This window comes from Pseudorasbora parva, chromosome 16 (assembly GCF_024679245.1).
Source record: "Pseudorasbora parva isolate DD20220531a chromosome 16, ASM2467924v1, whole genome shotgun sequence".
NCBI classification, from domain to species: domain Eukaryota; kingdom Metazoa; phylum Chordata; class Actinopteri; order Cypriniformes; family Gobionidae; genus Pseudorasbora; species Pseudorasbora parva.
The window spans coordinates 26421608-26438054 of record NC_090187.1 but is presented as its reverse complement, the minus strand read 5'-3'; the positions used below and the strand labels follow the sequence as shown (position 1 = coordinate 26438054).

At 36.3% G+C, this 16447-nt stretch overlaps 1 protein-coding gene across 12 annotated transcripts in view; it reads left to right on the top strand.

The window, feature by feature from the left end:
• frmd4a (FERM domain containing 4A) overlaps nt 1-16447 on the top strand; it is a 199341-nt gene that overhangs the window by 138582 nt on the left and 44312 nt on the right. For all 12 annotated transcript variants that reach the window (XM_067420098.1, XM_067420099.1, XM_067420097.1 and 9 more), the window contains exon 2: nt 6276-6341. In XM_067420098.1, the coding sequence (XP_067276199.1) occupies nt 6276-6341 (66 nt within the window). The remainder of the gene's footprint in view (nt 1-6275; nt 6342-16447) is intronic.

Genomic DNA, 16447 nt, shown 5'->3' with positions numbered 1-16447 from the left:
ATTTATTTGTTTTTCAGACAACTAGTAGATTAGTCAACCATCATTACCCATACTTAAACTGGAGTAGATATGGTTTTAATTGTGCTGCAGTATTTTGTATCAATTATGCTGCCATTTTTTTATTCTCATGAACGAGTATCATAAAAGTTAGTTGAGCTGACGTAATTGGGTCATATGCAGCTCCAGGGAAGGAATTATACAATTACAAAAGAAAATCATAAATAAAGACTGGACCATATTCAAGTGAGCCAGTTCATATTGATTTAGGTTTGTCTTTATTATATGGAAATGTGATCTACTCTGTGGTTGAGGGATAAGACTACGGATGTTGCCTGAGGGTATGCTATTCTGAAGACAGGATATCAGTTTTGAGGAGCTAGAGTTTTTCTATGCTATTGAGTTAGCTTCGACGTTAGCACAACCAAGAGAAATTCATCAAGCCGAGCCCCCCTGAAAAAACACATCTTCACAGGTCAATAACAAACTCACACCAGTCTGTTCGGACACATAATATAAATCATGTGGTCTGTCACGTGCTTGTGTAGCTCTGCTGAGGAGCAAGGCAGAGGAGAAGAGGAAGAAAGGATGTGTTTCTAGTCCTGTGACTCCCCTCCTCCAGTCTTTTCCCCCCACGTGTGCGTGGAGGAAATGTGAGCCATGCTGCTTTTATCAGCCTCATTGTTAGTGTTCCTCAGGGACGGCGCTTCCTGATGGCAGCCAGAACACTCCACATGTTCCCATTCTGATGTCCTTACATACACCACCATGCTGAAAAGCTTAAGAAACGTCTTGTATTCGTGCTTTTTCTCCACATTTTTTCAAACTTGGCCTACATATAGAGGCAGAGGGGGTGGATGAGAGCAGGAAAGCATGGAGAGATAGAATAAGAGCGCGATATAGCACTCTAGAGAGAGTGAGTCAGTGCACCACTGCCTTTCTGACTCGTCTATCCATAAAGGATGTATAAACAGGAACCGGACGGAAAGTCCACTGATGGATGTGAACTACCGCCACTGTTAGTATCACATTCACCGACTCTCAGATTCCTTCAAAGCATTTTTTCCTTAAAGAGAAAATAAACAAAAAAATGAAAAGCTCTCTTGAAGGGAAAGTAACAATGGGAGTATCGGGTTGCACTTTAGTTCTTTGTATTCGAGTTGTCCAACCAGCTCAATCCTAAAGGCCATATAACTCAAGCGATGACATGGCTGTTAGTCAGACTCTCTTCCTCACAGATGTGTCCGTCCACCTGCTCGTAATGGGATGTTTACTATACGACTTGGCACAGAAGCAGCAATCTTAAGTAAACACTCCGAAAAAGCTGTGTGAGAGTGAATGAAAAGTGGGTGTGAGTGAGCAATGATTTGAGATCAAACGATAGAGTGTGGAGACGATAGTAACTCTAAATGTGTTTCAGGTTGAATGCGTCTGGACAATTGACGTCTAAGTGCACAGAGTGTGAGTGTGTTCTGCACACTCTCGTTTTAGCCTGGAGGAAATTGTGTTGTTAGCGTGTTTGTTTTTCCTGCAGACTCAATGTAATATTAATTATGAGCAGTCCTTATTCTGGCTTTGATAAAGACATTCCCCCGCCATGGCAGATGGCAATCAAAGCACTAATCAGATTGTGCACTGGTGCAGGTATCTATACGGACTGACATGGCACGATCCCGCTTTCATAAATTAGCCATGGTTGAGAGGGGTTTTGTATTAACACAGATATTAACAGCAGCTTCAAGCCCTGATCTCTAGATAGAAAGCTAATATGTGATGTGTATGGTGACTTTATGTAGTTAAATGCAGTTTTGAGTTGTGTTGTGAAACTATTTTGTCGTTATTCCAAATCTGAATTTCTTTCTTCTTTGGAATACAGAAAAAGTTTCTACTTTCAAGTTCTACTTTAACTGTTTTTTTACAACATTAGATCTTTTGTGTTGGAAAGATGAAAAAGATGCTGATGGAGGCCCTGTTTACACAAGTGCGTTTTCATTTTTTTTTTTAAACCGCATAACTTTTGCTACGGTTACGCCTGTCATCTACGCTACTGAGACTTTTGAAAATGCGGCAGACCGCATTTAGAGTTTTAGTTAGAAAACTCTGGGGTTGCATTTCTAAACATTGAACACCTTAGTTGACCGTATAGACCTTTGGTGGCTATTGTTACAATTAGGGATGGGCATTTTCCCAAAATATTGTATTCGAATATTTGGGCTTATAAAAATCGAATATTCGTTTATTTAAATTAGGTATTTTGAGAAAATGAGAGAGATGTTTCTTTCTTTTTTCTCTAAACATGTCGTCACCATTTCTGAAGAAGCTTATGATTAGGCAATGTACACAACACGCTTACGTTATATCTTAAGGTTTTTAAAACATTAAACAGTGTGTAAAAAAATGCCTAAAGAACAAAAGCATTATAAGATCAAGGAGCACGAGCGCAGAGCGTGTCAGTTAGCGTGACGTATACACACACACACACACACACACACACACACACACACGTCAATAGGCTATAGCCTACCGACCTGTGTGTGTGTGTTTGATATGGCTGATGTGTTTACTTTGTATTGTTTCACATTTTCATGTAGAGAGAAACTATAATATTATTGGATTATGATATTATTCTTCTTCCAAACATTGCGAGGCAGACGACGACATTGTGATCAAATGCACTTAACTTATTAACCTGCTCCACAACGCCACCCAGTGGATTGAGTTATAACTGCGAGATTTAGAGGGATTTCTCACGGATTCACTGTGTAGCCAGTTGCTTGTGACTTTTTATTTTATGTCATCCTACTTTTATTATTTTATTTTACCTTACCTTATTTGCTTTGAAAGAAATATTTTTATAAATGTGTTAACTTCATCAAAACTTAATGTTACCCTTTCATTGTTATTTATGTTTAATTTTCAATGGTTCCAGTCGGGAGTTCCTACCAATTGTTGTAGGTGGGGCCTTAATTAGTGGCGCACCTTAGGATGCTTTATCGCTTCCCCTTTAAGCGTTCGCGCTCAGTCTGACTGTGAATGCAGATGGGGAAGTGCGGAGTGAGACAGTAGGCCTTCCAGTTTGTGTGTTTTCTAATTTTGCTCCAACCTACTTTTTTTTTTTTAAAGGAAATAAATGTACATCCTTCATCTCATCCATGTTTAGCTGTCCTTCTGTCCTGAGGGTACCACTTGATATCTGCTACAACTGCATTTACTGCCAGCCAATTAACAAAATAAAATTCGAATAGTATTTTTAGTTTTCGAATGTTAATTACAGATCGAATATTCGACTATTAGCCCCAGTGTCGGGGTCGAACCAAGGGGTTAATCTAGCACTCAGAAAGCGTTCCACCCATAGGGGCGGCCATTGCTAACCAAGCCATCACCTGCTGTTAGCATCCCATTGACTCCCATTCATCTTTGAGTCACTTTGACAGTGAATAACATCTGAGGCGTTTAAAGACTCCATTTGTCTATTGTTTATTTCTAAAGAAACACGACAACGCATAAAAGGCTTCATTACCTTGTATCTTACACTATCGCCCGCAGAAGCTGTTTTTATAAAAATAGGCTAACGATTTCGTCATAACCAACGCGACTCTGTCGCACAGTTGAGAAATTACCGTATAGACCGGAGGAGATGCTCGCAGGCAATCTTTTACTGTCTATTGGGCAGTCGGGCGTACGTGGAGACATAAAGTCTGATAAAGTCAAGGGAGAAGAATGGGGAGAAGCCTGTAGTGAGCCAAAAGCAACGGGAGAAAATATTTAAACAACGGGATTCAGATTTCACTTTCCACAACTACTAGAAGACCTACAGCTGTCCGACAGGTTGCTCACGTCACATCTACGTCATCAAGCTCAGCCATCAGGAGTTACTGACCTCACTTTCCGCCGTTGAAGTCAAGGGGATAGCTCTGTCCATTTCTTTTACTGTCTATGGGTCGGACTCCGGCACAGGATCCGACTCTCTATGTCGACTCTGTTGCTGTGTCCGAAATCGCTCACTTGTTAACTGATTCTCTAATCCCTATAAAGTGCATGGTAGTTGAGTATAAGCAAGGAGTGAATGAAATGAAGCAAGGAATTCAGATACTGAGTGCGTTTACATGGACGTTCTTTAGCCGATTATGCCTAATAAGCTGACAACGCAAGTGGTCATGTAAACGCGGTAACCCGCTTTCTTTTATTGGAATAAGGTCATAAACGGCTTAAGCATAAACCGGTTGGAACAGGTAGTTTTTTACCTCTTACCCCGATTTCGCATGGCATGTAAACGCATTAACCTGCTTTCTGCGCATGTGTTATAGGTGACAAAAAATGTATACTTGCAGCAGATTTAACACATCTAGACAGAGTGAGCGTTTTGCATGAAAGATAGGACATATATCTCAAGCGACAGACTCTTTTAAGACTCAGAAAATTATAAAAATGTGTTCTCATCTCATGCAGCAGAAGCAGAAGAAGTTCAGTCAAAACGCTACATCTGTAACTGCATGAGGCAAAATATGAGCCATAAATCTCCCGCTGACACCGTGCACCCTTTTTTTAACATCACAACTGAACATAACATTTGGAATACTCTGAGTCAGATACGGAAATTATGGTGATATTTGTGAGTTATAAGCTTACTGGTGCGCATGTAAACATGCTCAGTGACGTAATACACCGCGCCAGGGAGCTGTCGCAGAAACAGTCACACATTTTATTTGGAACAGAAAACAGTCATAGCGACTTTAGTTTGTAATAGGCTTCTTCCATGCTAGCTTTAGTTTAATTGATGGTATATTAATGCAATAAATATAGATTTGGTTTTCCATGGTTAACCTTGTGTTCATAATCATTAAACTAACCATAAATCGTAAACTCACATCAAGATCAATAAGTTTACATTATTGTATGTATTTTAGTATAGTACTTTAACTCACTTTTTAAGACAATGGTCATGTGCGTTTAGCGCCATCACTCGAAAACAGCTTTTTTTCCTCTGTAAAATTAGGTATCTGCAACAGTTAAGTAGATAGCCATTGATAGCCACTCATTAACCAATTCAACTCTGCTCCCCACCCATGGGTCCAATATTGCATTGTCATTCAATTATTTAAAATATGCTGCAGAGCTAAAGTGTCATCGCTAAATCGGACTTATTTGGACAGTCACGCTAAAAGTGCGGTTTTAATATGGGGATTTTAAAGCTTTGTGTCGGGGGGGGGGGGATTTAAGTGTGTAACAACTGCAATTTTGTGTTATTTGTGATCCTGTTTTGATGTAAAGTGAATGGAGTTGGGAGTGGGAGTCGACTCCAAAAAACCTGGAATCGAATACCCCTAATGCCCAGTGCGCATGAACGGTCATGCGTTTTTGGTTGTGTATTCTAGACAGATGGTTTCTGAAATGCCAATGTAGACGAGGATCGCTTTCATTTTAAAACGACGTTTTAAAACATAAACGCACTAGTGTAAACGGGCCTTAGAACAACATGATGACAGAATTTTCAGTTTAGATTAGTCCTGATTTGTCTAGTCTTTTTAGGCACTTAAGCTAGAAATTTACAAGCAGAACTGTTTATATATATATATATATATATATATATATATATATATATATATATATATATATATATATTTTTTTTTTGTGAAATAATCTTTAGAGCGTTTTAATTTTTGTTACAAAATTGTTCTTCTCTGTAAATGTTATTCCCATTTTTTAAATGCTTTTTACAGTACTTGTGGTATTAGTATTTTAAGATAAACATGACTTAATGACATGTAAAAACAAAATAAACTGTGGTTACTTGCTTTGTATGTCAATCCAAAAATTTGCAAAGTGCAGATCATTAAAAACAACACTATTTGATTAGTCATTACCTCATCTCTGACCAGCAATAAAAGCCTACATGTACTCAAGACTAGATGCCTTTTACCTTTTAAAATATTTTTTTTTATGTAATGTGATTTCTAAATTTCGAGATTGGTGGTAGCCAAGTTTTGTGTTTTAACCAGAAGGGGTGCAATCAAAACAGACCTATGACATCTTTAAAAAAATCCAAGCTACTCAGCATCAGCGCTGAAGTGTGAGATAATTCACTTTAAGAGTGTGTGTGTGTGTGTGTGTGTCTGAGTGAAAGAGATTGAATTCTGCTGCTTGATTGGGAATCGCGCTGCATGTGTGCAAGGAGAGTTTCTATTTTTGTCATGTAACCATGACCTAGTATTTACAGTTGATTTCACCCTGCTGCGAATGTGCTTTCGTTAATCTATTTCTCTCTCCCTCCACAACAGATGACGGAAGGGCGGAGATGTCAGGTCCATCTCCTGGATGACAGGAAATTGGAGCTCCTGGTACAGGTAAGATAGATAATGGTACAACATGACCCATATGTGATTTTACAGGTTTGTAAATGGATTGTTTAGTTAATTGATTATGTTTGACTTGATTCACCAGCACAATGTAGCACAGTACAGTATTAGAAATCCGGTGTGGCGAAATATTAAATAGTATATAAAACTGATGTATAGGTGTGAAGTTTTAGTGCATGTTTTTGTGCTAAGGCCTGAGGTTTCCTCTCGTTTATCTGGGAAGGGAAATCCTCATTGTTCCTCTGAGATGTAATTAACGTCTTGTGGAAATAGGTGGCTCTTCATCGGTCTGTGCATGTATGAGTTTGAATGTTTTTTGCTCTGTTTGTATGTGTTATATGACTCCTTTATTCCCTTCTCCAATTTCATGGCAAAAGAGACTCTGAGGTTAGGTCACCCTGACCCGAACTCAATCATATGTGTATGCATATGTCGGTCTCCCAAGTGTCTTTTAAACATCAGTACCAGTGATATTCAGTCTGGCAGGTTTAGGTTCCCATAAAGACCCAAACCAGCAGCCTCTCAAGTCATGCAAACAGCTGCCCCCTCCTGCCAAAATCACTCCATAAATCCTCGTATAAGAGCGCAAACATCTTCTCTCAGGATGAGTTCAGTTTCCATAACAACACCGTCTGTCTCCCATGCCCCATCAGACCTCAATATAAACAGATCTGTCTTCTTAGCACAACTTCCTCAACACTCAAACTCATATGAACTTTCTCAGGAAATCCCTACTCACGAGGTAAACTCTGCCTGTGGCATCTCAGTCACTGAACACATGATGAATAAAGTTCTGTTCTATTGTTCTATTCTCCTTTTGTCTTGGTCTGTCATGTTAAATTCTATTCTGTGTTTTATTTTATTCTATTTTTTCATTCTGTTTTTAATTGTATTCTGTCTCTGTCTCTGTTCTTTATTTTGATGCTATAGTATGTATTAATATTTTAAATTAGCTTTTTTATATTTTCATTTTATTTTATTTTTTAGATATTAAACATAATAATATTATAAATAAATATTATGTTTTAAATATTACTGTATCGCTTTAATATTTTTTTAGTTTTAGTCTGTCATTTTAATACTTATCAGTTATTTCATTTCAGTTTCATTTAAGTTTAAATAAAAAAATGTCATCTTATATTATATATTATATTATATTATATATGTCAGCTCGAACAAATAAATGCCAGTCTTAAATTAAGGCCGGGGGGGGAAATATGTGGATAATCTCCTAAATGCCTTTTATTTAACGTTCATTCAAATTCATCGTAATTTACAGTTTTTGCCGTGACGGCTAACCGACATCACGATGGAGCGCAAACCATCCTGATGCCATGCGAGTTCTTGCAAGTGCGACACACACTAATCCTATAGCTAATCCACACTAAACCTAGTCTCTTCTATAGTTAACCTAACAACTTTACAGGGATTGCTCTGTAAATTAAATTGAGAATATAACTAATGCATTTATGCCATTTCAAATAGGCTACTGCAGTCTATTTTTTTATTCTGTTTAGTTTTATTTTTTCTGTTCTATAAGTCTATTCTATTCTCTTCTCTTCTGTTTTGTTTTATTTTTTTCTCTTTCATGGTCTCACTCCCTCTCCCTCTCCCTCTCCCTCTCCCTCTCCCTCTCCCTCTCCCTCTCCCTCTCCCTCTCCCTCTCCCTCTCCCTCCCTCTCCCTCTCTCTCTCTCTCTCTCTCTCTCTCTCTCTCTCTCTCTCTCTCTCTCTCTCTCTCTCTCTCTCTCTCTCTCTCTCTCTCTCTCTCAATTTTCAATTCAATTCAAGATTGCTTTATTGGCATGAATGTAAAAATACAATATTGCCAAAGTGAATAACATAAATAATAATACACATTAACATAACATAAATAATAATAATTGATGGTAATAATAAAGAAAATATTACAATACAGTATAACATATCTTGAACTTAAATAACCGGTGTAACAAATTAGAACATTTGATACCACAGTGTTTTAACATATATATACACACAATCACATACTGGGGGTCACTGTGGTGGACAGTAGGGACACACACTGAGGTCAGATGCATTACACACACACTCACCTGCTGTCTCTCAGGCTGTGGCACGCACACACGTATCTCGCAGCCAGTGCGGCTGTCTGTCCCTCTCCTAGTATTATATTTATTTGTTCTATTTCAGTCATGGCTGTAAAGTTATTTATTAATGTATTAAATTTATTAAAGTAGAGGTCTCTTATATAAATGTATTTGTGACAGTGAAGGAGAAACTGCGTCTCTCTCTCTCTCTCTCTCTCTCTCTCTCTCTCTCTCTCTCTCTCTCTCTCTCTCTCTCTCTCTCTCTCGCTCTCTTTCATGCCTGTCAGGTACAATTAGGTGACCTGATTCCTCTAGACTCCAATCCAGTTTAAACTCCATCATAGTTGGAGAAATGTAATTTCTCTGCCTTCTCCACCTCTTATTTTCCACACATTCTCTTTCTCCCCTCTAAAATTCTGGTTGTGTTGATTGTGGCTGCAGTTTTGGTCTGATAAACATAAATCTAGAAAAGAGAAGAGGAGGTGAGAGAGTCCTTAACAATCAGGTAAGAGGATGGAAGAGATAGAAAAAGAAGTAGGGATAAGGCAGAAGGAAGATAAGATATTTAAAAACAAGGCAGTGTTTCCTGTATTTCCTCACTCTCTCTTCAGTTTATGATTTATTGAGCTGTTGCAGAAACGCATATTCCATAATCTTTACACATTTGTCCTACTTTTTTTTTTTTTTTTTTTTTTTTAAGATTTAGCCTGTTCTTTATGCTTTCTGACTTCTCTTTTTCTCCTCTTTTTCTTCCTCCATGTAGGCAGATGTTCTGGACAAGGTTGTGTAGGTTAATCGGGCCACTGAGAATTCTCATGCTATTCCAAGTTAGTTTTTTTCTGCATGTTCCTTGAGGAACAGCTCTTCGCTTTTTTTGTTAGAGGAATTGTGTTGATGTACCTAACAGGCTAACATGATTTTGTAATAACTATAGGGGAGGTTACACCGAATTTTGCCTTCTGCACACTTCCATTCATATGCATGTAAAAGAACATGTACGTAAACATATGTGTTGAATTTTACGTTTGGAGACATGCAAATTCACATGGCAAAAAGATTTGTCTAATTGAGAATTCAACCTGAGGAAGCTCTCATTTTGGCAGTTTTGCATAATTTCTTTATGAGAAACTTAAATACAAATTTATATATTAATACAAACTATAAAGCAAATATTCTTTTTAATAAAAAAAATAATAATAATAATAATAATAATAAAAAAAAAAAATATATATATATATATATATATATATATATATATATATATATATATATTTAGAGAGAGAGAGAGAAACATTTTAAAAATGTAATTTCTTTATGAGAAACTTAAATACAAATTTATATAGTAATACAAACTATAAAGCAAATATTCTTTTTAATTAAAAAAAAAAATATATACATATATATATATATATATATATATATATATATATATATATATATATATATATATATATATATATATATATATATATATATATATATATATATATATATATATATATATTTAGAGAGAGAGTGAGAGAGAGAAACATTTTAAAAAAATAATATAAATGACAAAAACAAAATGACTAAACCTTTGACTAAAATTAAAATGAAAACAGAAAATATAAAAATAAAATTGAATTCAAAATATTATAAAAACTATATGGAAGCTTGTTTCTGCTACTAAATTAAAAAAATGAAATGAGTAATTGCGACCTTTTTACCTTAGAATTCAAACTTTTCTCACAACTGCGGGTTATAAAGTCTCAATTTTGACCGTTTTTCTAACAATAACGAGTTATAAAGTCAGAATTCTGAGATAAACTCGCAATTACTGTTTTTATTTTTTTAATTTAGTGGCGGAAACAGGTTCCATAAAACTATGATAGTATATCAGTTACTAAAATATATAATACATACTAAATATACTAATATATACTAAAATAAAACTGATCATGGGAACCTGGACTAGATGGTGTTTTAATTAATGTCACTAACATTGGGACAGCGGGATTCAAAGTAATTTTCACACTTTAAATCCAGTGTGACAGCACATCTTACACATGCAGTGGTGAAATCCTTGGCTGGTTCAGTTTTACTGATGGGTCTCTGTTGGATCTTTCTGGAGCCTCATTTAACTGCCTCCTCTTCCTCTCCCTCGTCTCATTAGAGCAATGTACCATTCTGAAAGTTATCGTGGATGATCTTGCACGGTGCGACTGGCAACATCTTGAATGATTTTATAGTCCTGTTATAGACTGAACTTTGATGCTGTATCTTACAGTGCTGTTGAAAACATCCAGTTTGTATTGGCTTTAATGGAGATAATTCTTTTGTTTCCTTTTTTTACTTCCTGTTGGCAGTTTTGACATGACTTAAGTTTATAATAAGGTTGACAGTCTTACAATAACAGCTGTCAACAGTCTTATTCAGATTTTTCTATAAGCTTGCTCTGTTTTTCAGCTGCCTAACTGTTTGTCAGCATATCCCACCTGTCTCTCCACAACAGGCTGTAATTTTGTGAATTATATGCGTTTAGTATGTGTTCGTAATTTTCCATGGTGAGTCAAAGCAGGTGCTGCTGTTAGGTTCTCTTGTACTTTAGCTTGATCCTTCCTTTCAGATATAATTTACTCCGTCTGCAGGGCTGAACGCTAAGGATTTTTGTCTACTGGCCTGGTTGGGCCACTGGTTCAAATTATTACTTTCCCTGCCAAAATCTAACTAAATGTTTAACTATATTAAAAACCCAAGTTAAGTAACCAAAGTTAATTAAATAAATAAATTAAAATAGTTACTATTTTCATTGTGTTTGACCCATGCAATCCTAAAGGTTCAGTATGTAGTATTTATGAGGATCTATTGAAAGAAATGCAATATAATATATCGTTATGTTTTTATTACCTTAGAATGAGCCATTTCCATCTACATACACCGCGGGTCCCCTTACAGTGAAGTCGCCATTTTGCGGTGTCATGTTTTACCGTAGCCATAAACGGACAAACTGCTCTAAAGAGCGCTAGTCACTCTCTGCTCTCTCCGACGACAATTTTTTCCTGTGTCGGACAGCGTAGCTTCTCTATGTGCTCCGAAAGGAAGGGAGGGGGGTGGGGAGTGCAATTCACAACCTCATCGTTAGATGCAGCTAAAAATCACACACTGCATCTTTAAGGTTATGACACCAAATTTCACTATTCTCATTTCCAATTTTTATACCACAGACAAACTACTAGCCTAACCAATATAAATTAAAAATATTAACAAGTATACAAATAATCAAATTATGAATAATAAAATAACACAAATAAATACAATAGATCAAATATACAAATGAAATAAACATTGCTTTTCAGGTGGGTCTAACAATAGTTCAGGTATAGAAATTGAAAAAAAGTAATCAAATGTAATATAACACTGCATTCTCTTTGCTGTAAATATAGATAACTTATTAAAAGTTATCCAGTCAAGAGCAGTGAGTAATTTTTTTCATTGCCCTTTGTTTGTTTAAATGGGTGGTAAAACACATTCTTTCGTAGGCTTGATTGTGTTTGCAGGGTGCTCTGTAATGTGTTCATGCTTCGTTATTAAAAAATGTCATTATTCATTTCATTATTATTTAATTGAAATCATTTTCATATATTTTACCTTTATTCTACACTGCTCTGTCCCTCATGAAACGGTCTGATGGTTTTCTGGAATCCGGTCCCTCAAAAATACGTAATGGGCTCAGATTGGTTAGCTGGCCCAGCTGTGTTGTGATTCGCTAAACTAGTGCACGTGTTTCGGAAACCCCTTACCTTAACCAGTAGTCTGTAAATACTGCGAATCTATAGTGATCGCAACTGAATGGCACGTTTTGTATTTTTAGAACGATTATAGCCAAATATCTGTCGCAAGAACTATTAACCCAAAACGAACACTAAACATTGGCTTTGCTATAGTAGCCAAATCAAACACAGAACCATGTTTAGCATGCCTGTAGATAAAAAAGCATGTAGATAAACAATACATAAAAGCTCTAATCAAAGAATAATTTACACTAATTTCAAGTTTGAGTAAAAAAAGTTTGTAATGTTAGGTGTTTGTCGAATATCGTTAAATATGAATGAGCATTTAACAAACTGGTTTGCAGAGCCAGACAGCGTTGTCATTTGTTTACTTCCTTGCTACAACGTACAATTAACAATACAAACTATTGCAGGAAAACACATAGATGAAAAATAAATCATACACACAGGTTGTGGCCCGTAAACAGCTTCTGTTTTTAAAGTTGGAACTGCTCAGCTGGATCAGCTAAAATGCAAGAATTACATACTTTTATATCATAAAAAAATTATGATGTGAATGACAGTCTAATTGTGCTATGTATTTTAATGTTTATCCATAGTTTTCAGTCACGTGACTGTTGTGGAGCCTTGGAGGGCAAAACCGCCATAGAACTCCATTGAACTGCAGAAAAAACCTGTCAAATTTCCACCTGTGAACAAGATACACGTTTTGACACACAGCACCTGCTGCAGTATTTTAATCACGAAAAACAGCGGGACGTTAATTACAACGCTTTACGTGAAAAACACTATAGGGTGAGTTGCACCGGCAAGGATTCAGTTAAAGGGGTTGTCGCATGCAATTTCACTTTTTTTACTTTAGTTAGTGTGTAATATTGCTGCTTGAGCAGAAACAATGTCTGCAAAGTTACATCGCTGAAAGTTCAATGCAAACAGAGATATTGTCTTTTAAAGTTATGGCAGTTTTTTTCCTACAAAAACGGCCGGTTTTGACTACAACAAGTTTCTTCCCGGGTTGGTGACATCATAAACCCTTGCTAGTCACCGTAGATGTGACTTCTGCCAGTAATGGTAGGGGGTGTGGTGTTTCTGGACAACCTGTGCTTGACACTTCAGCCAATAAAAATACATTAAACTACATTTGGCCATCTAACCAATCTAAGACCATTGTGTTTTTCGGAGGGATGGGCTTCATAGAAGCAGGAAGCAAATAAGTCGTTCAAAGGACAGTGGAGACAGCGGTGTGGAATAAAGGTCAAATATAAGAAAAATATGGCATTTAAAAAAAAAAAGAAGTATTAAGACATGTCCCATAAACACAACCAAGCCTAGAGAAAAAAAACACGGAACCACCCCTTTAAGCAAAGTTTAAAGCTAATCTAGGATTTATTGATATGGGTTTTATTTTAAATCGAGTTGTTACACCACTTGATTTTAAACAGATTAATTATGCAGTAAAAGCGTTATAGAGCTGATCAAGCAGACGGAGGGTGAACTGACGACTTCTTTTAAAACATTAAAGTGCCGTAATGTACTAAAAAAATATTATTAAAAGATCAAAATCAGTTTACACCTTTTTGATGATGCATACTATATAAAGGCAAGTAGATGAAACCCAGAATTTGAACTCAGCGTTTTCTTTATAATGGTTTTCGATGGGGAAAATACCTGGAGAAACCTGTTGCACTAATATTCTGTGTTCATTTGCTTTCCCGTACAAAGTGTGCAACACCAATAAGGTGTATATTGAATTTGGTATTTTAATATCACTGCATTAATGCTGAATACAAACCTGGTAAAAATGACTGGCGGGCAATGGAGGAGAGCCTTGTTTTGCCTTTCAGGTGGGCGTTCCTATGAGAAACTATGGATTAGAGGATTGCACTTTGAAGGTGCTATATGTGCATTGAACAGAATTGTTACCTATATGGCATTCAAAATCAGCCACTGATATATGTAATATATATGTATAAGTATATGTTGGCTATTATTATATATAACGTTCCATTTCTGAAGGTAGATGCATATGTAACCATTAGGCAACAAGGCTGCTCACTTTGTTTTGGAATCACTTTCTTTTGGACCCATTTTTTCAATGCTTGCACCTCCTTTGTAAATGCATTTACATCAGCGGTTTTGAATTAAATGTGCAAATATTATCTGTAAGTGCACCTTTCAGCTGTACACATGCAGCTTTAGATGTTAATTTTACAGTGTACAGAGTAGGGCAGTGTTTAGTCTGTATTCTTGATCTGATAATGTGTTTTAACAGTGATAAATCCCCAACTAAAACACTAACGTTGCATTGTGTTGAAGTCATTCTGTGTAATGAAAGCCGACTCATCGCTCATCTCTGTGATGTAGACCTGATGAGACCTTACGGCGTGTGTTCTTGCCATCGCTCTTCCGTCCTGATCAGACACCCACTGTTTAATGATATTGAATCACTACAGTCCGGATATTCTTCCTCACGGCCACACGTGCTATCACATGCTTCTCCATGTGGAAACATTTGTCTGTGATTTGCATCAACCTCTGTAAGTGTTATGGTAGAGAGGAGATGATAGCCATCCCACATTAAATCTGTTAAAACCATATAATGCTCATATGAATTGCCCTAACCGGATATTAATACTGCTTTATCCTTCATATCAGCACATTTCAGAGACTCTGAACATATTATTATAACAGTTACTGTCATAATCAAGTCTGGAGGCTAAACAGAGAGAAAATGAGGTGGAAAGAGATAGGATTCTCTTCTTTTTTCTTTACGAAAATGCACAAACACACATACACCACCAGAAATGGGTCAAGACTGAAGATTGTAGTCATATTAAACCCACTTCCTCCTCTTACCGCAGACACAGCTGTTTTGGCTAATTGAGGAAGCAGGCTGTTTCACACCACGTTGCTTTGAATGATGAGACTAAATGTGCCAATTGATTGATGTGGTATAGAGTTGCATGTCTCACCTGAAGAACCCGAGGTGAAGAATCTCATAATATACCGTTTCATGTGTGAACAACCACAATGTTAAAGGGTTAGTTCACCCAAAAATGAAATTGATGTCATTAATGACTCACCCTAATGTCGTTCCACACTCGTAAGACCTCCGTTCATCTTCAGAACACAGTTTAAGTTATTTTATATTTAGTCAGAGAGCGTAGCAAGTGTATGCACACTATACTTTCCATGTCCAGAAAGGGAATAAAAACATCATCAAAGTAGTCTAAATGTGACATCAGTTAGTTAGTTAGTTAGTTAGAATCTCTTGAAGCATCGAAAATACATTTTGGTCCAAAACTAACAAAAACTACAACTTTATTCAGCATTGTCTTCTCTTCCTTGTTTGTGTTCAATCTTCAAATAAAGATTCAAACGGTTGTGAATCAGTGAATCGATCAATGAGTCGGATCGCGTGTCAAACTGCTGAAATCACGTGACATTGGCGATCCGAATCATTGATCGATTCTAGGCATAACTCACTAGGTTTTGAAACAACTCACCAGGTTTTAAGAACTACAAGCTGTATCTAGAAGAAACACATTACAATTTAAAATGTAATAATACACAACAGAAATAATGATGATGTAATTCTACAGGCTTTCTTTCTTTCTTTCTTTCTTTCTTTCTTTCTTTCTTTCTTTCTTTCTTTCTTTCTTTCTTTCTTTCTTTCTGTGAGCAAAGGTTGTGGCAGTGATTGTACTTTTACTCCAGATTTTGCTGTGCTATTTTTAGGGTGTGTGGGCGGCCTGGCTCTCACATAAAGACGGTTGTTTGTGTGTGTGTGTGTGTGTGTGTGTCTGTGTGTGTGTCTGTGTGTGTGTCTGTGTCTGTGTGTGTGTGTGTGTGTGTGTGTGTATTTATGTGTGCTCTTAATTCCAGTGTTGAAATTGAGTTTTGAAACCAAAATTAAAGTAATTAAAATGTTTTAACACATGCGCACCAATTATAATATATATTATATATATATTTAAACTTTTTACATTTTTTTATTAATATTTTTTTTGCATATTGAGTGCATATCGATGATTTTTGATCTTTCTCAGACACTTTTCAGTACTTTTAGTTGTGTACTTTTTGTTATTAACATGCAGTATAATTTTGAATAGGTGTACACACAAATACATATAAACCATACATATAAAAAGTAAAACAAATAAAAACACAAAACCATATACAAAATTTGTATGCATTGCATACACAGCCAAACATTCAATAATCAAAAGTTTTCTGTCAGTAGATTCAGCAAGGAC